The 25,036-nt window shown below is 36.6% G+C and overlaps 1 protein-coding gene across 3 annotated transcripts in view; it reads left to right on the forward strand.

The window, feature by feature from the left end:
* gabrb3 (gamma-aminobutyric acid type A receptor subunit beta3) overlaps window positions 1–24,733 on the forward strand; it is a 103,478-nt gene extending 78,745 nt beyond the window's left edge. For all 3 annotated transcript variants that reach the window (XM_051712692.1, XM_051712694.1, XM_051712693.1), the window contains 4 exons: window positions 3,707–3,859; window positions 15,535–15,779; window positions 16,727–16,807; window positions 22,499–24,733. In XM_051712692.1, coding sequence (XP_051568652.1) covers window positions 3,707–3,859; window positions 15,535–15,779; window positions 16,727–16,807; window positions 22,499–22,849 — 830 coding nt within the window. In that variant the 3' untranslated portion in view covers window positions 22,850–24,733. The remainder of the gene's footprint in view (window positions 1–3,706; window positions 3,860–15,534; window positions 15,780–16,726; window positions 16,808–22,498) is intronic.
* The last annotated feature ends 303 nt before the right edge of the window (window positions 24,734–25,036 follow it).

Consider the following 25,036-nt stretch of genomic DNA (forward strand, 5'->3'; position numbering starts at 1 on the left):
TACTGAGATTTTAGTTGATGTGTTTTAATTCACATCACCAGAATGTATTGCTGGTCAAGGGGGTTGAATAATTTCGACTGCAACTGTACGTATATATATATATTGTACTGTTTACAAACAAACACTCAGCTCCAGCACTTGAGGGTTCTTTTGGCACAGCAGAAAAGAACCAATTTCAATGGCTACTTCAGTCAAATTGAGCTGAAAATGCCCAAAAGGTTTGTGGGGTTTAAACACCCCATTTCTGATGGATTATTGGAGATATACATTTCCATCATGATCGGTGTATCAGGACAAACTCAGGTTTTGACATAAATTATGATTTTTCATGGATGACTGTCATTGTTATCGTGTCTCCTCTAATGAGGACCAACTGCCTGCAGCTGCTGTTAGTAGATTTGAACTTTTTACAAAGGAATCGCACAAACTCTGATCGCAAATAGCTGTTTTTAATTTCCAAAGTGCCAGTTGTGACAGATATGAGATGAAATATGATCTAAAGATGATCTTAAAATATTATTATTTACTGTACGTGGACCTGTAAAGATGCATATTCTCATGATAGTTTTTGTTTTTATATGTCACATTTCTCAGGCTTTAGAAGTGTGTTAAACGTGAGGATGTGTATTCATCAACCTGTTACATGTACAGTACGACATAATCAAACAGGCATATTGACCAATTTCAAAATTATTTTGCTGATATTTTGCATTTATTTCTTCAGTGTAAACCATATCCATTAAAAACTTGGATAAACATTACATCATATAAAGCTTAAAAGATTAATAAAACTGCAGGGCTGCCCATAGACCTTATTCACACTTGCACCATCTTTGATCATCATTTTTAATGGGAATGACAACGAGTCTGTTTGGGATAGACTTACCATCTCTTCAATGGCACGAATGGTATAACGCTGTATTAAGCTCCTAGATCACATCTGATTTTCCTCAACTCATGTTGTCTGGAGTTCTTTGTATACTGAATGATCTTGGACAGATATGTTTATCAATATTTTGTTCATTGAATGATCTAAAAACACATTAAACTGCAGTACAGTCTATTGAAAAGACTGTAAGTCTATTCCTCACAGCCTCGTTGTCATTCCCATTAAAAATCAAAGATGGTGCTAGCGTGAATACGGTCTATATCCACTATTGAAATCTGCTGCTTAATATACCAGGAAGCGCGGTTGCCTGTGGTGTGATGTCACAGTAATTTTATCTACTATATAAAGATAAACAGCTTTCCGGATAATGAGCTATATTAACCGGTGGAAGAATTGTTGTTCCAATAATTACCAATAATATATTCGATTTTTATTGAATTTAAATGTCTTTATATATATATATATATATATATATATATATATATATATATATATATATATATATATATATATATATATATTAATGCCATTTAATAAAAAAAATCATACCTGTGGTAAAATGACTGTGAAGTACAGCGCCTCATGGCTTATTGTTTGATTAAAGGTGCACTCAGTAATGTTTTGAAGTATGTCGAAGTGGCTTACACCGGCTTCACTGACATGCTGCATCATTAAAACACAGTAGTTTTCAGTTACCAGTGCCATTGTAGAAGTTCACTATGCACTGTGTGTGTGCATTGTGAGTGTGTGTGTGTGTGTGTGTGTGTGTGTGTGTGTGTGTGTGTGTGTGTGTGTGTGTGTGTGTAAAAGAGAGAGAGAGACACACAGACATTCAGCGCGCAGAGAGAGAATTCACATTTTTGATGCGCTAGATTTCACTGGGTTTCTTGTTGAGGATGATGATGATGATAGAAAGCACTTCAATATGAAAACAGACAAATCTGGGAATCTGAATCTGACCGGATGCTTTTTAAGGTCCAAAAAAAAGGACATGTACGTGCAAAGAGAATTTATGGTCTCCCTAGGTTTCATTTAAAAATCAGCATATTTGAGGGACATATCATTTGGAATTATCCGTCAGTTTTTAAAAAAAATAGGCAAATGATGGAGAATTATGTTAATGCAACCTCTGCTTATTTCATTTGGTGCGACTCAAAGTTTCAGGCATTGACAGCTTTTGGGTGGGTTTATTTTCCCACATTCATTTTCCAGTAATTGTTTAAGCCACCTGTAGTTGTTATAACATCCTCTAACAGCACATATTCCTCAAGAGCCTCCGATGGTCGGCATCACCAGTAACGTTTGTCTAGCGCTAGCGTACAATAACAACAACTAAGCGGAAGTGCGGAGCATCCGAGAGGATGTAGCTCGCCGTAATGGCACCACCTATTGTGAATTCAGGAAAAAGGTGGATAACAGGGAAGTTACTGATATTAAGTGTGATCCTAACATGGCTGCCCCCATGAGGAACCCCTGTCCCATGTAGAATAAAAGAGCTTTTGTAAGGTTACTGATACGACTGAACTCTTCATCTCACATAAGTGATCATGATTTTATACATATGTTTCAAAATTACTATTCATTTCTTTAGAAGTAAAGAAAAAAATTACTGAGTGAACCTTTAAGGTACTGTGAACTAATGTGTATGTATCGGACATAGATGTGTGTATTTGTGGCTGTGTGAAATGTTTACTATTGCATGCAATACTGGTGGTGTGTTATGTGCATATAATGTGCATATTATGTTATTTTGGCTTGTGTGATGTGTGTGGGAAGGTTGTGTGAGGTGTATAAGTAATTAGTATGAAGTATGTGTAGGTAGCATAAGTTCATCATGTATGTTATGTAGCACGTTTTTATAGATTGTGTGGTGTGTGTGTGTGTGTGTACAGGTTGCATAATGTGCATCTGTAGGTTGTGTTATATGTGTGTAGGATGTGTGATTTATTCATAGGTTGTGTGTGTGTGTGTGTGTGTGTGTGTGTGTGTGTATCTAGGCTGAATGCTTGTTAGTCATATTTTTTCACTTCCATAAATAACTAAGTAGACATTTCTCTTCACATAAGATGCATAGTTCAGTGTCAAATCATGTATTTTTGCATCATGTCAGTATCATTTGGTTGTGACTTAAAGACAAACTCCTTCTGTTCATTGGACTGATGACAGAGTTGTGTAAGTTGACAAGCCATTTTTAAATCGGTAATTAGTAGTCTGTTAGCCATTACACAGGCGAACATATATCATAGACTTAGACTGAAGAAGAGGCAGAGTCATATCCAGTGATCATCCTGTCGTAGAGACTTGGGTGTGGGCTCTTTTGGCACCTAGCAACTATCCAGAACACCATAACAACCCCAATGAAACATGCCTAAAACCTACCCAGAACACCTTAGCAACCGCATAGCAACATCTTGGCAACCACCCACAACACTCTAGCATGTGCCTTTGAGCACCACTTACATTTTCTACAGAAACTAAAAATCTGGTAGTGCATGTTGCATATGTGTCTCATATCTTCATGCCATTTTAACATTTAATGTTTACTCATTATCTCATTATCTTTTCTTTCCTCCTTTTGGTGTTTGTTGCTCAAGGCTAAGCTACAACAAATCACAGCTTTTTTTTTTTTTTAGTCCATGCTTGCCTGTTGCCATAGCAACAAAAGCTGTGTTGCCAGTGCTACTGGTCTCTCGCTCTCTCTCATTTTCTCTCAATTTTCCTTGCTATCTATGCTTTTCTTTCAACAAAGTCACCAACAAATCTTTATTGGTATGATTGTCTCACATGCTCTCTCTTTCTCTGTTGTTTCTTGAACAGGTGCCTATCCTCGACTGTCTTTAAGCTTCAAGCTAAAGAGAAACATCGGCTATTTCATCCTGCAGACCTACATGCCCTCAATCCTGATCACCATCCTGTCCTGGGTATCCTTCTGGATCAACTATGATGCCTCAGCAGCCAGAGTGGCATTAGGTACGCTCTATAGAACATTCTGCATGGGCTATCCTGTGTACATCTGACAGATTTCCGTGGAGAGATCTCACTGTCTTCGCATGTGTGTCCTCTTTCGCTTCCACCGAGGAAGTGCATGCTTTATTGAACAGTACATTGTTGGATGTTCCAGTAACTAGAATGCCAACATTCAATATTCTGTTTGAATTGTAACTTTTCTGTATGCACAGCAGGCCTCCGCCAAGTCCTCTCCCTCCCTTTGGTTTACATTTTCTTGGATCTTGCCTCTAGACAAACACAAACACACATGCACACACATACACAGACAGATATTGTTGGGGCACATGCATCATTTAACAAGGAGCAGGGTAGGCCCGTTGCTCTGAGGTAGCCACAACCCCCATACAGACAGACTTCTCACAGAGAGAGACTGTTCGCTGTGTGTGTCTTTCTGATGTGGGTAGAATGATAAAGGACACAGTTTGGCCGATAGGCTGCACAGTATCTCCAGCTGCAGTGAGTAGCAGGACACAAACTCTGTTCTAAAACCTAAAGTACAGTAGTGAGCTGCCTACCTAGACAGTATTTTAAAGCAAAGTAGTTGCACCCCTGATGTGAATTATGTTCCAGAGGCTGTTCCTTCTAAGATACGAGAGATTTTTTTGTCCAAATATAAAGACATCTCATGTATCTGAGAAGAAAATCCCTAAATGCATTGCAAAAAGAGCTCTGTAGGGGAAAGAAATTATCCAAGAAGTCAGACTAGAAATGTGGATTATACAGTATACTTTTATTACACAGCTCTCTGGAATACTCAAATCTGATTGTTCAGTTGTGCCAACAAGTCTGATATTTCTGAAAAATGACCGCACATTTGAGGATAAAGTGATATTTCACCAGTCATCCGGGTATTGCGAATCATCTTTACTACTTTTTGCATTACTCTGTGATCTCTTCAAGAAAGCTAATAAAATAATTTCAACTACAATGTAAAAACATTATTTCTAGTTCAATTATTTATTTGGCAAGTAGTCATGCAATAAGGGGGATAATGAGCAATCAGACACTAATTTTCGCCAAATTTAACACCAACAGGTTTATCAGAACTTCTCACATAATAACATAGTTTAAATGCAAATCACGATTTAATGTCTGTTTATTTATTTATTTGGTAGGTAGCTGTGTAAAAAGTGAGATAATGTACAATCAGCCTTCAGGGTTTATTTTGTGCTAACGACCGGCTGACTCTACTATTATTATCTATTAGTAGTAGAAAATACTGTATTAGTAGTAATAACTATTATAACAATCACATAGTAGTAATTACTAATTGTTACTATTACTATTACTATTATCCCTTACTCTTTTCATTCAGTATAGAAAAGTCTAACTAACTAAAATGAACTATTTTACCACATATAGGTGATTTCTATGTATTTTAAGCTTTTATAGTATATTTTGTCTGGAAAGAATGCCACTTTTATGTCAAGTCGTACTAATACAGTAAACACTTCATTTTGAGTGAAAAAAGCTGATATTTGAAATACTTACACATTGTATCTGCTTGAAACAAAGACAGAACTGTGGTTTATGTTCTCAAATATTTTCATTTCAGAATATAAGGCCACATCCACACTAATACGTTTTTGTTTAAAAAACATTGATTTTGCTACATTTACACTTCTCATCCACAGTAGAACATCATTCACCTCCACCAAAAACTGACTTTTGTAAACGCTCTCCATAACAACATATTTTGAAAAACGATGACGAAAACAAAGTAGTGTGAACATGGTCTAAAATGTCTGCCTGGCAGATGAAAAATTAGCGCAAAAATCCCATGGACGTCCATTGAAAAGGACCTTTATTTATGGATCAGGATGTTATAGAGGTTAAAAAAACACCTAGCAAACATTTAATAATGTCCTAGCAACCACCTAGCAAACCCTAGCAGCACCCTGTAACCACCCCAAATACCCTGACATTGGATAAAGAAATGTTTAATATATTTTGTACTTATTAATTTATTCATTATTGTAGAGAATTCAAAGGCATTTGACCAAATACACAGTTTTCACTGTTTTTAACTCTTGAACAGGTCAGAAATGAACATAGCATGAGGGTTAATAAACAAACAAGCAAGGGGCAGGACATGTGTAGAAAGTGACTGACAAGCATTCCATATTATGCAGATCTTTCAGTGGCTTTTCTTAGCGCAGATTCTGTGTGGGCATGCTTATTTCAGTTAGGATTCTGTCTATTTAGACAGTTGACAGAAAGGCAGCCTACTAGGTTTTGGAACCAAGCTATTGAGAGTGGACACCTTTAAAGAAAATTTCAGCCTCACTGCCTCCAACCCACTCATTGTCTTTGTGGACACCTGTGAGCATGCGTGAGCTCATCTTTACAAAAACTTGTACAGGAGTGTGTCTGTTGTGCATGTACAGTATTTAGCATCTGGGCATTTTTGTAAGTCATAAATCACAGACCAGAGTCCAATGTTTTTTTAATCACATGTTTAATGTGTGTGAGGTTGTGTTTGTGCATGCAACCAGGTGCAGAGATATGGATATGATATGTTGGATGCAGGCCTGCATTAGGGAAACTGTCCTCATTAACCATGTTAAGCGGAGAAATGAGAACACTTTTCAAAGGGAGGGAGGAATCTCCTGGGACCACCCTCCCCCCCCACCCCCCCACACACACACAGACACCACCCATCTCACCTGCATCTGTGCTCACTTTTTTATTCCTTTTTTACTTTATTTGTCTTTTTCCGCTGTCCTCCCACAGCTTGGCAGCCAACTGAAAAAAGGGATCAATGCAGCTAGAAAACAATTACATTTAACTTCCATTCCAATCCCAGGGCATGCTGCAGCACAGATGAATCTCTGTTTTAAATGCCTCTGTCTCGCCGCCTCTCACTGCCTCGCTGACTCCATCCATTCTCTGCAGCCACATCCGGCCCAGGCCTTATATCTTGCACTGCATTACTGCAGCACACTTAAAGACTTGAGTTATTTCAGAAAGGAAGTTATTAAATGATGCAAGAAGCAAGCATATTGAATGATGTAGATGATGTTTCCTTGATGTCTCTTCCGATTGTATTGTTTTGCTGACGTGGTCGAGCGTGTAGATCTTTTCACAGGAGGTTATTTCCGTGTTGGGAAAGCTATTTTGAAACTAAAGCTTGGCAAGATACAAGCTACTTGTAATAGTAGTTACACTATATTTAAGATACTCTTTTGATAAAGTAGTTTCCTGCACTACAAGTTACTAAAAAAAGGAGCTAACAAAATTTTAAATATTTAAGGCGGCAATATATTTTAAAACACATAACTATCCTTTAAAGCTGCACTACGGAACTCTGTGCTCTGTAGTGACATCTGTGGTAAAACCTAAAATTGCAAGCAACTTGCGGAGGAACATTTTATGTGAGTTATTTTTCGGCACTGTTCTTCTGTGTGGATAAATCTTATAGTTTGAGGACTCTGAGATATTTAAATGCAGAGCAGGTATTCATGACATGCTATTTTCATGTTGATATTCATGATGTTCATGATATTATGTTATTCGTTTAAACATTTAGAACCAAGATATTACTTTTAGGAAGATGAACAGCACTCTTAATTACATATTTTAATATGATTATTCAAATGTTTAATCCACTACACATTAATGTTTGTATTGTACTACACATTTCGATTTAAGAGGCGAAACTCGGGAAATGGCTGATATGAGTTCAGTTGAAGACAGTTTTTGTATATATTACAATCTACAGCCTCATTGGACAATGCAAGTGAACTGTAATACTACAATAGTAGGTCTATGCACTTCCAACCATAAGACTGTAAAATAAAAACATAAAACAAGCCTTCAATAATGATGGGGATGAAATAAACTTTACTGACCATGAAAATAAGATGCAGAAATAAGCAATATGACAATTACAATAATAAACATTCAATTGTTTCTTTGGCAGTAAACTTATAATAGAGAAATGGTTACACACTAAACAAATTAATATACATACCTATGCTTTGAAACCGGTACATCATAAACAACTTGAGATGAGCATACATTCATGGGGAACAACCTTATGCCTATAGTGGCTTTTAGATGCATTTTTAAAATGTTTACTCTGTTTAAAAAGACTATAAAAGGACAATGGAAAGTGACAACAACTTGTGCATTTCTGTGACAGTGGCACACATGCACTAAGGGACAGACATACTTAGGGAACCTCAAAACTGTTATAAAATACTCAGAAGTCATGAAAATTTGTCAACATGTTACATTAACTTCATCTGAAAAAAAGAAGCTTGTAAACACATTGCGATCGGTAAACACATGAGTAATGTTTGATTCATTAAAGCATGACAACCAATATAAGCTTCAACAACCCTACCAGAAAACGTATCCAAGCATAATAACAGGTAAACAACTTTGCCAAACCATTAAAAACAGTAAAAAATCAATTAGAAGAGTGACTTCACGCTGCAGCTTAACAGCTGTTGCACTCGCTTACCTCTTCTCCGACACTCACGGGAGTCACGCCACAGCCGGACATTCTCTCTAAACTTTCAGACATGAAGTAAACACGCACGGACGAATGACGAATGCTTGCAATTTCGCACCAAATCTGACCCGACAGCTCTAAAGAAAAATCATTATTGTAGGCTTACCGTAGTGAATCGGGGTAAGACAAGGGCAGGGGATTGAACACGGATTTTTTGAATGATGAAATGTTGTTAATTGTAACCAAAGAAATCTTAAAATAATTTGTCATTTAATCAGAGCCATATTTTCCTGGAACAAAGAGGTTTTTGAATAGATGAACTCAATTAGGGAGATGGCTGACAGCATTCAACCCAAAAAAGCATTATACAAATACATTTCCACCATATTACTTAACTAAAAATAAATAAATAAATAAATTACAGCAGTATTTAGATTATGAAGTGAATGAATTTTTTAAAGTTAAAATAAAAACTTTTTCAAAAGTATAGACACAAGACATAAATAATATGTGTAAACTTGATTTTAGTTTGATAAAATCACTTACTAACCTTTTCTGTGTAAAGTTATAGCCAATTTTACAACTTCATTGCCATGACGATGTAGTCAACACACCCTAAAACCCTAAAATGACTGTAAAAATGACAATTTAAAATTTACAGCTCAAATAATCTATGAGTTCTAACAGAAGAGTTATTGGAAGTGCTTTTATAAATGAATGAATGAATGAATGAATGAATATTACGTTTATATAGTGCTTTTCTGACACTACACTCAAAGCGCTTTACACAGTGAACTGGGGACTCTCCTCAACCACCACCAGTGTGCAGCACGTGTGATGCGATGGCAGCCATAGTGCACCAGTACGCTCACCACACACCAGCTATTGGTGGAGAGGAGACAGTAAAGTTATAGAGCCAATGAATGGATGGGGATTATTAGGAGGCCACGATTGTGAAGGGCCAATGGAGGGAATTTGGCCAGGACACCAGGGTTACACCCCTACTCTTTACGAGAAGTGCCCTGGGATTTTTACTGACCACTGAGAGTCAGGACCTCGGTGAGCACCCCCTGCTGGCCTCCCTAATACCTCTTCCAGCAGCAACCTTAGTTTTCCCCACAAGGTTTCCCATCAAGGTACTGACCAGGCTCAATCCTGCTTCGCTTCAATGGGCCACTGGTCTTGAGCTACAGGGTGATATGGCTGCTGGATTAATTATACTAATTATGCTGGAAAATTATAAGATTCACATTTCTGTCTTTAAACCCTCCAAAAATTGGCAACATTCACTTCTATTGTAAGTGCCTCACTGTAAGCTTAATTTTTGCTTTTTTTTTTTAAAGAAAAGGAGGGACGAGCCTAAATATTTTTTTGTGGCAATCAACATTATGCCACAAATGCTGTCGACTGAGCTTAACTTGTATTGAACCTGGAATATTCGTTTAAGCTAGTAGCATTGCTCCTTTCATTAATCCCCAACACTTGATTATTGTAATCTAAAGACTGGTTAGTTACCAGAGCAGAGAGCATATTGAAAGTGAGATCCATTTGCCATCTAACACAGCATCTTAAAACAAACTACAACTAGAACTTCTTTAAAAGTGGTCTATACACATCATTTCTGGTCAAGGTGCTTGAAAGCACTCTGAAATAGAACTTGAGTGCTTGTCGATTTTCAAAAGTCTAACTCAAAAGAACCTACATCCCACAGTACACACTGCCGACAGGTCTGTGTAAAGGTAGATGTTTGTTCTGGTTAGATAACTCCACTGCGCTGAACTCTCTGTGCTGAAGAGTTTGATCCTCCCTTGCTGTGACCTGGTCATGCACAAATCGATGCAGTGCGCTCCATGTGCGTCCCTCTTCTTCACACCAGAACACTGCTTCTGAGTTTATGTAAGCTAGGACAGGCATCCATCTGCCCACACATGTCCTCTCTCACTCTGGGGACTCAGGCCTTACCAGTGAAAACACTGTGGGAGTGAAGTGACAAGACCGTTTCATTTGATCTCTATGGTTGTTACAGTCTGTTCTACATTCTGATATTATACTCCAAAAATATCGTGTGATAAAAAAAAGGTCTTTGAAATATTTGGTGTATTTCTATGATTCCATTTCTAGAGCTGCTGATGCTACTTTATGTAAGCTAAATTCCAAGATTGCATACATTTACTAGTTTTCATTTGAACCTTTTTTAGAGATCTCTTTAATATCTCTGTTGTCTCTCCTAGACAGTAATGGAGAGGAAATGGGGAGTTTTGTCTCAAGCCTCCTTTACTTTTTTTAGATTTTTACCTTGAGAAAAAAACCACAAAAAAAAAAAACCCAGTTATCTCATGTTACTACTCTAGAGTTTCATAAGAGATCTTAATAATGACTCAAATGTTCAGGTTGCCAAGATACCAAATTCTGCAATCAAACATCAGAGATTTTTCATCAAATTTGTCAATAACAAGTTATTTGGGCTATGCTGGCTACATAAATTTCATTGCTACTTGTTTTGTGTCAAAATGTTTCTCATTTGTGTCTATTTATATTTCTTCGAAATAATTTTAAGAGAAACATTTGAGACAAAATTGATACTTAAAGGTATAGTTCACATTTTCTTTTTACAATTCTGTCATCATTTACTCACCCTCATATTGTTCCAAACCTGTTTGATTTTCTTTCTTCCATGGAACACAATGTTGACATTTCTCTTTTTTCCATACAATGAACATGAATTGTGACTGAGGCTGTCAGTCGCTAACATTCTGCCTAACTTCTTTATTTGTGTTCCAAAGAAGAAAGTCATACGAATTTGGAACAACATTAGGGTGAACAAATTATGACAGAATTGGAAACATAGTGTGATTTCAAATTTTGACATATGAAAAAAATAGAATAAAATATGTGCAACCTCTATACCATCCTAAGCAAAAAGTCCATAAATAAAATAATTGAAAACTTATTCTAGAAGATGCATGAATGTATGTCAGCCAAAATCCAGGAAGTAGAAAATTCACATCATAATCTTGCACTGAAATCACTTTGTTCAGCATTGAAACCTGCTCACTGCAGCATTAGGGTGAACACCCGCTCTGAATTATTAAAGCCATTTAAATAGCCAGGAGAGGAGGGACAATCTGAAAAACATATACATTATTTTAAAATCCACTGTCTGAGATGTTCTGGGCAGTCAAAGTCATGGTCGCAAAGTGCGTGGATTGTAATTCCAATAATTGTGCAAAATGTAACTTTAAATGTTAATGTGGAGCTGCTCAGGGTAGAAACTAGGACATGCCTGCTTTGCAGTCAGTAGACGAGGCCTCTTTCTCATTAACGAGGTAACCGCTTTCCTTAGGGAGTGTGAATGTGATGGAGACAAGGTCCCCTGTAAAGCACACTGCCCTGCACTAATTACATTTTAATTAGTGGAAAAGCCCAAAGTAACAGACTGTAACTCTAACGCCCAAGATCTGAGCTAAGATCAGGCTTGTCATAACATAGTCGGGGTGTATGCTCATCACCTCTTTTAATCTTCTGAGTGCTCTTATAGTTGTGAGATGTGACTCGAGGAGGAAGTTGGCAGTTCATTTGAGAAATGAGCTCATATCTGATTTACCCTTGGGTCTGAGTTTGTATAAAGAGGTCAATTTTTTGCAGAGCAAAAGCAATGTTGACTTCTTTGTTTTCTTGCTCCAAGTTAGGAATAGGCACACATATGTCCCACAACAGTTACAGCAGAGTCAGCAACAAACCTGCCGTTTCAAGAAGTGTTAATCAAGAGCTGATGCTCGTAAGGCAGAAGTTTTATAGATGATTTTGTCATTATTTACTCACCCTCACATTGCCCCTAACCCATATGACTTTCTTTATTAAATAAAATACAAAATTGTGGCAGTACGGGAGAGAGAGAGAGCCACACGCAGCTGCCATGTGTGTGTTTGTGTTTTGTGTGTTTTTTTTTCATTAAATATTACTTTGACTGTTCTGCCGGTTCCCGCCTCCTCCTTGCCCATTTTAAACCTTGTTACATTGGTGCCGAAGCCCGGGAAGGAGGAGGGATGTGCTGTTGTGGAGTCCTCGCCGCTGCTGTACGCCCAAAGGAGCAGCTGCGGCCGTCCGCTGGGGGAAGGAGGAGTCGCTGCCGGCTGCCTGGACATGGAGGAATGGCCGCCATCCACGAGGGGAGGAGGGGCTTGCTGCCGGCCACCTGGAGTGGTGGAGCCGCTGAGTGGCTCTCTACCGGCTGCCAGAACACAAAGGGGTGTTCCATCTGCCAGGGGTCAGAGGACTCACTCCGGTTCGCCCGGGGGGGTGGGGAGGGGGGTGTGGTGCGGGGTACACGTGCTCTCACAAAACAACAAAACACCGAATGGCATGAGCCCACATTGTCAAGACAATAAGGCAATATACGGCCATGCCAACCGTCAAACAAGACGAGAGAATGTGTAGCAACGGCAAACAAAGCAATGCCACGCTTCTCACACTAAATGGAACCAGGCAACAAAAACAAGACAGGACACCTGTGCGAGAGTTTGGCTACACACAAACCGGAAATCTCAGACCAAAGTGACTGAACCTCAGCACAATGTGAAGACAGCTCGCGACCCGTGCGCACAGCGTAACGCGAGCGCGACGCAAGGCGCACCCGTGTTCAGGAGAGACAGACATAAACTACTGACACGAGTGCATGCTGCCAAAATGACATAAGCGCGATGCACCCACAGACAGACAGACAGACAGACATGGAGCATGAGTGTCTGGATCCCGACACAGACCGAAACCAAACCAGACATGAAGTCGGAACCCAGACACCATACTCCAGACATGAAACAAGACGGACCGAAGAGCGCACAGCAGGGAATACAACTGAAATCGTGTGCTCACACAAAGACAGACACCGAAACACAAGACAGACATGGGACGATGAAGTCATAGTCCTGTCAGACAAAAACCCATAGTGACAGGATCGTAACAATGTTCCTCACTCACTCAAAATGAGATTTGTAGAAAGGCAGAAATACTAAACAAGCAGGGAAAAACAAGAAAGTTTGTCACAATGAACTTAATGGTTGAACCACATATGGTCATGGCAACCTCAAATTAAACTGACAAAACATTGGATTTCATATTGGATTTCATATTCTTTGCATATTGATAGTGATTTTTTCAATTTTTTAAAATTAAGGCCATTCTTGAGGAAATCTCCTTTAAAGCAGTGATAAAAAAATAAATACAAAAAAATACAAAAAACCATCAAGATGTCACCCAATGTCTTCCTTCAATGTCTACAACAATGTCAACACACATTTGAGGATTGCAACACTTGAGAAAACTTTGAATAATGACAGCTTGTTGGTGTTTGAAAAAATTTGAGGAAAGAATGGAGACATCTTATAGAGTGGGTGTTTGAGCAGTATGATTGTGTTATTTTCTGTGAGTGTGTGTTTTTGTGCATGTGTTTGTAGATTTCAGAGTGGGTGTTTGAGCAGTTGGAGTATTGCTTCTCTTTGAACTCTCAGTGCCACTGACTCGGGATTGACACACAGTATAAACAGAATAGAGGATCAGAGTGTAGAATCAAAAATCTAAATTCATAAAGACAATTTATTTTTTTGTCAAGCATACAGTTTATATAATTTAAACTATAAAAAAAAGACATTCTAATAATTAAAAATGAATAACATTTGGGGGAGATAATGAGCATTAGGGGAAGCAGCAGGAATAGAGGGGAAAACAGTGCTGGGGTGTTCTCTTCAGCTGTGGCCAAGTTTGTTGATCAGTCATGCTGTTTTATATAATGTATGTTATTCCCACTTTCTCAGATCTGGCCTCAGAACAAATGAATCCAATATAATCAGCTAATTAGGTCAGTGCTCGCATAATGCATAATATACAAAAGGGTGCAGTGAGGTTCCAATTAAAGTTCTTGGGGCTGTCAGCTATGGGAAAAAACAGCATTATATTTGATATTTAAATGAATTATGAAGTTAACCGTGGTTCTGCCATCATAAGTGGATTATTCTTGGCTAGATTTGTTGGTGCTGTGGTTGTATAATTCCGTTTACTAAGCAGGGCTCTGATCTGGCATTTTAAACATTGTGACAGCATTCAATCTGTAGCACCCATTCTCAGAGTCCAGATTCATGGTGGGCGTTAGAACAGAGGTGTCAGAAGAGAGCAGTTTCATCCTGGCCTGAAATTTCAGTCTCTATGTGTTCTCCCTTCCATGAGCTTATTCTTTCAGACAGACTTTCTGTGTAACCTTAAAGGAATAGTTCACCCAACATAAACATTATGTAATCATTTACATGTTGTATCAAACCCAAAATAATCTTATTTCTTCCATGGAACACAAAAGGAAAAAATCTGAAGGCTGTTTTCCATACAACCTCAATGAAGCTTAAAAAGGATACAAAAGCACCATAAAAAGGGGTCCATACAACTTGTGCAATATATTCCAAGTCTTCTGAAGCTATATGATCATACAGACTAAATTTTAAGTTATTATTTACTGACAATTTTGTCCTAGCTCTGTCTTAGCTCTCCTTGGCATGTTCACAAGAGTTCATAAGAGAAGTAGCAATGTCTGATTCGTGATCGAATCATTCTTTTGAGTCAGATCTTTGGTTTTCAAAACCAGTCTGATTGATTCATTCTTGAATTGAACTGATTCGATTCTTTAGTTCAGCTTCACAACGATCCTTCCACAGTGGTTAACAGAGATAACGATTGACAGTGAATAATTACTTACATTTTGGCCTTTCTTCACACAAAGCTAACATACATTACAGTATGGATTCAGAAGGCATGGAATAAAGCGCATGAGTTGCAAGGACCACTTTTATGATAAGTTTATGATGCTTTTTTGTCCTTTTTGAAGCTTTCAAACTTCAGTCCACATTCATTGTAATTGTATAGAAAAGAGCATGGAGTTTTCATTTAATTTTCTATTGTGTTCCATGGAAGAAAGAAAGTAATTCTGGTTAGAAAAGACATGAGTACATTATAACAGTATGTTCATTCTTGGGAACATTTTCCTTTAAAGTTAGCTTAAAGGCATAGACTTTCCTAGTGCAAATATATGTTGGCATTGGACAGCTTAAATTCAATTTGCATAGCCATGATTCTAGTGCCTCAGTTGAACTGCATGAAATTAAAATGAAAAAAAAAATTGCTTAAAATTCCACAGGTATCACAACTGTGCTGACCATGACCACCATCAACACCCATTTGAGAGAAACACTTCCGAAGATCCCATATGTCAAAGCCATAGACATGTATCTGATGGGCTGCTTCGTCTTTGTCTTCTTGGCTCTGCTGGAATATGCTTTTGTCAACTACATTTTCTTTGGACGAGGCCCTCAGATGCAGAAGAAATTGGCTGAGAAAGCTGAGAAAGCAAATAACGACCGCAACAAATACGATGGCAACAAGGTAAAAGTCATTTTTATCTATTATAGTGTCACTGCAGTAAATAGCTGTATTGTGCTCTAAAAAATAGGTATGTGTGTTTTTTCATGTTTTAATTAAAAAATTATTTTTTTTTATATATAAGTACTATTTTTAAAAGTCTAAATAAAAAGTGATTTCTGTGTTTTTGTTTTTGTTTTGTTTTGTTTTTGGTGGTGGTGTGGGGGGGTGGAGGGGTGGGGTGGGTTTGTTTTGTTTCTTTTGAACGTAGCCATTTCCATGTGGTTCCGTGTGTATATCATTTCAGTTTATGGTGCTTTTTTGTAGACCAATTGCATTGTGTTGTGGTGTGCTAAGTGTGTGACTGTTTTCAGATTTGTGGCTTTTCCCAAAACGTTCTTGTTAATGATGTGTTACAAACTTATGTGTGTTTCGCTAATGCAAATATTGTGTTCTGCCGCCCAGAGCCACTGTAGCTACCTTGGACCGTCATAGATTAAATTATACAGTGAACTTAAGATAAAATAGATTTCTTGCAGACACTACCTAATAGTGGGAGAACAAAGCTCTTAAATGTTAAGACATGTTGGTTTTTAAGTTATCCTAGGTGATGCGTAGAATTTACAGTCAGATATAATAAGGATGTTTCTTAAACAAATAAAATGCAGCAAAGTTACCGTTATTTCTCGCTATTGCTCTCTCTGTCCTAATGAATATCGATAGACCTACTATAAAAGGTTTGAAGGCTCTGGGGTCACACCGTTTACCCTCAAGTGCTTAACCCAGGAATATTGTGTTAGAAATATGGCCACATTTGTATGTGAATAGTTAATCAACAACAATAATGTTCTGAAATAAGATGTTTTGTTGAATGCGTATTCGGTACACTTTAGGCTAAATTTTTTCTGAGGTAAAATCTTTGAGTTGAAGCTCAGATGAAGAGAACCTCTTGTTTGTGTTTTTCTGACCAGTCTGTTCAGGAAGGAGGCAATTGCAAGCCATCATCCGTTAAACAGTCCAATCAGGTACAAGGCCACCGTCACTCAGGAGGGGTGAGTGTATGTATTGCTGACTGTTGTGTCAACATTTTCAAGCTTCCTCCAGATCTCCTCCAGCCACTTTTCCGAGAAACAATTTCCCTCTTATTTAGTATATAAAACATGCATAAGCCTGTCTTGCCATACATTTTGTGTATTGGTGATGGAGTTATCTTGTGCCATAACGCTTTTGTACCTTCCTACTATTTTCTCCATATGCGATAGTGTGATTTCTGATCCAGTTAAAAGATCAGCAGGATTATCATTATTCCATATACTTATGTGTCCTTCATTCATATTGTCAGACATCCTGGTTCAGTACACTATCCAAGTATCTCATACCATAATATGCCATGCTCATGTTCTATTGTTGTTCTCTCATCTGACAACATCACAAACACTGATCAAGATTATGATACGCTTGAGCTGTAATGATATTTCTGATAGAATGCATTTCTGAATTGTTTATTACTGCAGAGACTCAGAGGTGATATTAAATATACAATTAATCTTATGGAGGGACCTCCTCTTGAGAAATAATCTTGTTGATGTTGTTCAGAGAAATACCAATAACGGTTCTTCTGTCAATTAGCATTGGAATTTTTTATTTTTTATTTTTTTATTTTTTAACTTTTACTTTTTCCAAACTGATTATTTCAATATGTTTGTTTTAATGAATCTGTAAAAAAAAAAAAAAAATTATTGAGTTACCACTCAAAATTTCTTCTAGTAGCCCCCTTGTGTCATGGTACAAATTCTTATTTGATTTTTTTCTTTTCTTTCTTTTTCTTTTTTAGTACAATAGTCCTGTTTATTGCTGTATTTTCATTTATGTAAATAAATAAGGGTGTAAATTCATATGTTCCAGTTATTTTTTCTGTTGCCACAACAAAATGTGTTTTGTGTTTGTGCCATATCATTCAATACTGTGTTTAGATCTTTCTTTGGATTGATAAAAATAGGAACATAAGAAATCTATTGCTTTGTTTATGTTCACATGTCGCCCACATTACAGTTTTGCACCTCCAGTACCACCGTATAGAATTATCTTTTTACAAGCATGCATAATATGAAACTTGTGTAGTTACCAACTTGCCTGTTCTTATTTACAGCAGCCATAATTCAGCTCATTAACAAAACAAAGCCATTTACAGTATAACCTAAATATAATTTGCATTCTCAGCAGTCTAAAAGTTTACAACCCAACAATCTGAGACAATAACAATTGGACAATATAAGTATAATGTTTCGACCATAACATTTTTAAACTGTTACTGCATTCATGCTTTAGAATCAGGGGTGGAAAGGGTACTGAAAAATCATACTCAAGTAAAAGTACTGTTACTTCCCAAAACATGTAGTGTGAGTTGAGTAGTGTGATATAAGTACCTGTCCTAAAAACTACTCAAGTAAGAGTAAAAGAGTAGCTCATTTAAAAGTAGTCATGATTAGTGAGTGTTGACGATTGAGTTGCGAAAGCTATGTCCCGTTACAATAAACACTGTATGCTGCAATTTCAAAATGTTCAAAATATTTCATATCCCATTTTAAGGTTTGTCAGAAAGAATGAAAAATATAGCCTAGCCTTATCTATAATGAACAACACTACATGTGTCTGGTTCCAAAAAATAACAGGGAGACATAATAACAGAGATGAAAAGATGAAAATGTTATTTTGAATACACTGATCACCATTTTAAATCATAATGTATGAAGCAATTATATTAAAATCAGTTTAAGTGTAGGGTCTAAATTGCCCTTAATGCCAACAGAGCAAGTTATTATTGTACATAAAATATTTTGTTCAAAACAATACAAAGAATGCAAAAAAAAAATGCTTAAAAAGCAGAAAAGGCATGTCACTTGGCATGTCACGTCCCTCACAATAAAGGGATCGATTTTTAACTGGAATGAAAATGAGGCTGTGATGGATAGACATACCATCTTTTCACTAGCACATATGGTATAAAGCTTCAAGATCACATCTGATTTTCCACAACTCATGTTGTCTGGAGTTTTTTGTCTAATGAATGTTCTTGGAAGGATATTGTTTAAGTTTTTTTTCTTTCGCTGAATGATCCAAAAACACTTTAAATTGCAGTACAGCCCATTGAAGAGACTTTATGTCGTCTATCCCTCACAGCCTCGTTGTCATTCACCTCTAAAATCAAAGATGGCACTGCTGTGAATAAGGTGTATTCTGCCTGAAGTATTGCTCTACAAAGGTTGATACTTTTCTATCAGGCATTAGAAAAACTTGATAAAGGCTAAGCATTATTATAAACTGTTTATTTTACCATCTCTACTTCCCTAGTAATTTATTTTTCGAATTAACACTCTCTACATCAGGGATTGGTATTATTAAAAATGTATAATATTATTGGGGTGGCCTGGGTAGCTCAGCGAGTAAAGATGCTGATTACCACCCCTGGAGTCGCAAGTTTGAATCCAGGGCGTGCTGAGTGACTCCAGCCAGGTCTCCTAAGCAACCAAATTGGCTCGATTGCTAGGGAGGGTAGAGTCACATGGGGTAACCTCCTCGTGGTTGCTATAATGTGGTTCTCGCTCTCGGTGGGGCACATGGTGAGTTGTGCGTGGATGCCGTGGAGAATAGCGTGAAGTCTACACGGTAACATGCTCAACAAGCCACGTGATAAGATGCGCGGATTGACGTTCTCAGACACGGAGGCAACTGAGATTTGTCCTCCGCCACCCGGATTGAGGCGAGTCACTACACCACCACGAGGACTTAGAGCATTATTAGAAAATAAAAAAAATAAAAAATAAAATAATAATATTATTAATAAAAAAAAATTGTTTTTAATTTGATTGTAATACATTTATACTTTTTAAAGCTACTAATGTTATTCAGCCAAGACCATTGAGTGTTTTTTCTCGTTTTCATTTTATTGTTGTTTGATTAATAGCCTATTAATGGCATATTAGACAATGGCAGGTCTATTGAGTTGCAGTTACACTTGAAGTCCGATGTTTTGATACAAATCCACTTAATTGTACCACTGTTTATGTTCACTTTAGACATAACTGACTGGCAAAATTTGTAAGTGTATTTAAATGTTTAGGCACATATGCGGATTAGCGGAGCACACACGCATAAAGCGCAGCGCACATACATAGGCCGCCTGCCAGTCAAACCAGTAACCGTCTTGCCATCACGATCAACGTAATGAGCACCCTTAGTCTAGATGTAGAACTTAGGCTAAATATAGAAAATTACTAAAAATTTTATTATCGATATTGATATATATATTTTTTTCTATCAATATCAAGATCGTTTCATTGCCCAGCCCTATTACTAATATTGCATAAATCTCTCACAGCAGCCCAATTATCTCTGTGATAGCTAATTTACAGGCTACATTAGAGATACAAAGAATTTAGTTGCAGGTACATGAATTTTACTTCATTTCTTCAAATTAGAGGTAGAATTAATGCTGATTTCTTGACTGGCTTGAGCAGGCTAAACTCACATGAAATGATCAAGCAATTAGATTTCTTCTGTGTGAAAAGTCCTTTTAGGTGTGGCAGTGGATGTTCAGGTGTTGTACCGTTGTTTGGGGCATCCTCCACATCATGATGATTAGCAGTTGGTGCTTCAAGTGATCTGACGGGAGTCACGAGACTCTCCATAGCCAATCATGTTGATGGATAAAAATAAAATCAGGACAGGAAAATAAGCAAATACAGACGGAGGGAAAATAGTGCAGTAAAAGTACAGTTCAGCCCTTTAAATGTACTCAAGTAAAAATATACCATTTTTAAACTACTTAAAGTACACTTCCTATGATAAACTACTCAATTACAGTAACTTGAGTATTTGGAATTCGTTGCTTTACACCCCTGATTAGAATTGATGGAAATAGACTTTATCAGTAGTTTTTTGTACTAGAAATTACAGAATGAGTGCTGTTCACTTCTATATGCTTTATTAAATAGACTGAACACTGCTTATGTAATGTTTGTGTTGTGTGTCTATTATCAGGGTTGGGAGGGATACTTTTGAAATGTATTCCACTACAGATTACAGAATACATGCTGTAAAATTTAATTTGTAACATATTCCGTTAGATTACTCAAGGTCAGTAACATATTCTAAATACTTTGGATTACTTCTTCAGCACCGGTAGAGTTTTTCACTTGTTTTGACTATAAAACTGCCAGTACAGTAAGACAAAATACACATTAAAAATACATTCTCTGAAAGACCTAAATATCTTATGCAGTGTTGTTTCTAAAACAAGACCAATCAAACTGATCTTGTTTTAATGATGTTTAGATATTTTTACAGGAAAACAATACAAAAATTATTATCAAGAATACGATTTTTGCTCTAATATCAAAGGTCTTACTAGAAAAAATTAATTATGATCCAACGTGAATTTTCTTGATAAAAAAATATGATCGTGCCTGGTAACGTGCATGTAAAATGGCTAGAAATAGCATTTTAGCTTAGTGTAAAGCTGACAATTTACACAAGGTTTATTTATATTTCTTCTCCTCCAAACTTACTTCAAACTTACTTCTCTGTCTGCTCATATGAATGTAACACATCATAAGAAAGTGTTTCACCGCTGTTCAAATGCACTTTGGATCACATCATTTATATGTATAAATGTTTTCCATCTGAAAGGACTAAATATTAAATGAAACAAATGACAATAAAATGCAAAGTAATCTCTTCAGTAATCAAAATACTTTTTGAATGTAACTGTATTCTAATTACCAATGATGTAAATTGTAACTGTAGTGGAATACAGTTACTTATATTTTGTATTTTAAATGCATAATCCCGTTACATGTATTCCGTTACTCCCCAACCCTGGCTATTATAAACTGTAAATTTCATTTTTACTTTCTGTTGTCAGCCTTACAGTAAAGATAGCAATGCAGTGGTTACATGTCGCAAATTATCTTGAATCTTTAAATTAATTTCATGATCAAATAGACCAAGTTGCCTTTCTTTCTTTTTTTTTTTTATCCAAAGAACTGTTCTGAAGGCCATTGTATAGTACCCTTTACACTTCCCATTGAAGGCTCTTTCATTCCTTATGTATTTCATGTGAGCCCATCCATTGTAGCTCATCTAACCACTAGTCCCACTGTGGGAGACAACTTACTATAAACAGTGCAGTTCAAAAGTCCACATTGAAAATATGGGATTCAAAATCTAATTTAAACCTGTAAAAAAGTTGTAGGTTTTCAATTAAAATTTTCTCTCACATTGTTAGGCTGATAATATAATTTGTATTTAAAAAAGTTGTATTAAATCAGATAAAAACATTTTTACAAGTGTATTTTGAATCCCAATTTAAATTCATAACCGCTACGTCTTCTCTTTTCTCTTTTATGATAAAAAAAAAAAAAAACAGTACTGTGGCCATACAATGGTACGATGATGGTATCTGATAGTACTTAATATATACCATGGTATATAATGATAACCATAACCATATACCATGGTATTTACATGGTAAAGTACTTCAAAGTATGCAATGCTATCACCATGTGCAAAATATGGTAATGTCATGGTACTTTTTTGTAAATTTCATACTTTTTAGGCTGTATAAGATGATAAGATCTGAATTTTAATATCATTGTTTATAGAGATTAAGCAATAGCTTTAAAAAAAAAATCTTGTAATCTGTAAAAGACACATATGGTAACCAGGATTTCCTCTTCTTTCAGGTGGACTCCCAGGGAAACATCCTTCTGACCACCCTGGAGATACACAATGAGGTGGCTGGGAACGAGATCACCACCAGCGTCAGCGAGGCCCGAAATTCCACTTCGATGGTGTTCGATAACTCAGGGATCCAGTATCGGAAGCAGAGCACAGCGCGGCCTGAGACAGGCCGCCACAGCCTGGACAGGAACGTGCAGTCCAAGAAACCGCGGCTACGCAGGCGTTCTTCCCAGCTCAAAATCAAAATCCCCGACCTCACAGATGTGAATGCCATCGATCGATGGTCACGGATAATATTTCCCTCTGCTTTTTCTCTTTTCAACTTGATCTACTGGCTGTATTACATCAATTAGACCTCAGATGTCAATGGGTTTTTCCCCCTTCACAATCATTTTTCATGTTGCCAAGTGAAAAAATAAGACTTCTTTTTGCTCTAAGGGACACACTTGTGCACCATATGTACAGTATCAAGAATTTTCTACATTTTAACCCTTGCAGTGTTCTCAAGGGATCCAATGGAATGCTACCTGCACTAAAACTGGCCATCTCAAATGCCCATGACCACACATGTATACTCAAACATTGTACTCAAACAAGACATTTGTTGAAATTTTAAAGCCACAGGACTTCCGCATGATGCACTCAAAGCTGTTTTTAATTTGTACAATCTGGATATAAAGTTATGTATTGCTTATTCATATTGAGAGATGCTATTTGCAAATGTTTCATGCCAATAAATCTTTATTGTCTGAGCACAGGAGATTATTATTGAAAGAGCATTATATTGTGGAAATGCAACATAATGAGGGCTGCAGGACCAATTACATATTTTGTTTCAGAGCTTGCTTCTTAAACACAAGCTCTACTAAAATTTACACTCTGCTGTTATGATCTTATTTATCAAAGTTTGTATATAATCATGTAATGATATGCTTTTGGAACTTGATTTCCATCTGCCTTGGGTTGATATGATTATATGCCAATTTTTGTAATCATCATGTAAAGTGCTTCAGTACATGTAAGGTAAGATAATAATTGTACACTCATCATATTTCAATTATATCAAAAAGAGATTAAAAAAAAATAAAATAAAAATAAACACTGGAAATGTGGAATATTTCAATCAGGGCCTGCAAAGGATTTCCATGATGTTGGCATAAGTATTATAAGATACTATCATCAAACATAAAAATATAAATAGACAAACATTTCTGATATTTTGTTTCAGATTTGTTGCTTTTTTCTTTTCTTCTTTTATTTTTATTTTTATTTTATTTTGTATTTTTTTGTTAGTAGATGTAGATGGTAGATTTTCATTATTACTCATTGCAAGGTTTGGATGTGTTTCTCCCTGTTTCTTTTTTTTTTGTTTTTGTTTTTTTTAGAATGCTTGAGTCATTATTTTATTAAGATATTGTTGGCCTTATGCAAACATCGCATGGCCCATTCAATGCTTGTTTGGCTGAACACATTTTGGGGAGGGTTATTTTAGGTGAAGATTAATGGAAAAGCTCCTACTGCATTTAAGATAATTGTACGTTGACATCAATACACAACTTGTCTCAGGTTCTCCCTCTACAACATAAAAATAGATCCGTATTTCGTATTTTTCTGATTGTCAGCATTCACATCATATTTGTTGAAATAATTTGTATTATATGCTTGTGTACAGCAACAATGATTGAATAGCAGATTTTTCTTGATATTGAGAGAGCATGATATTGTTTGCATTTAAAGGATCTACACTGATTGTATTCAATTTTGTTTGGGAGACTTCTTTACCACCATGCAGTCTTTATAAGCACTTTCCAATTTTCAGGGGCCGAAAACCTTGCTGTCTGGTTAGAGAGTAATGTTATATATTCAACTCATGCTTGCATACCATCTAAATATATTTATAAATCTCTTTAAAATATTCTGTGTGTGCTGTTAACATGTCATTTTGACAGGTTGCTTTGCAGTTACATTGTGTCAGTAGATGCTCATTAATACTTTACTCGCTTCTCTTGCCTCTTCTATTGTATGTTGTACATATTTAACCCACAATCCAGATGTGTGACTCTTTTCTTTCTCTTCTTTTTCTTTTTCTAATTTTCTGTTTTGAGATTTTATGCTATACAGTCCACCCCACAAATCACCAGATGACTATTTATGGAATATGTTTCAATAATTAGATAAATGAGGGGTGAATGTCCAGAGGACAATATGAGGAAATTTAATAAACTTTACTCTTTCAATTAAGTGATTTTGCCTTATTTTTAAAACTCAGGTGTTCGTGTCTTAAACATCTTGTGATTGCTATCATAACATTGCTATCACTTTCATTGTATGGAAAGAAGATGCAATGAAAGTGAATCATTACTGAGGCAGTTAGTCCCTAAGATTTGACCATACTGGTTTCAAACAACATGCGAGTAAGTAAATAATCATAGAATTTTCATTTTGGGGTGAACTACGCCTTTAAATACACACTTTGGCCCACTATCTTGGGTTTGAGCAGTGTTAGGAATAGATCCAGTGTTTCAAGTGTTCTCAAACAT

Source organism: Myxocyprinus asiaticus, chromosome 12 (genome assembly GCF_019703515.2).
Source record: "Myxocyprinus asiaticus isolate MX2 ecotype Aquarium Trade chromosome 12, UBuf_Myxa_2, whole genome shotgun sequence".
NCBI lineage: Eukaryota > Metazoa > Chordata > Actinopteri > Cypriniformes > Catostomidae > Myxocyprinus > Myxocyprinus asiaticus.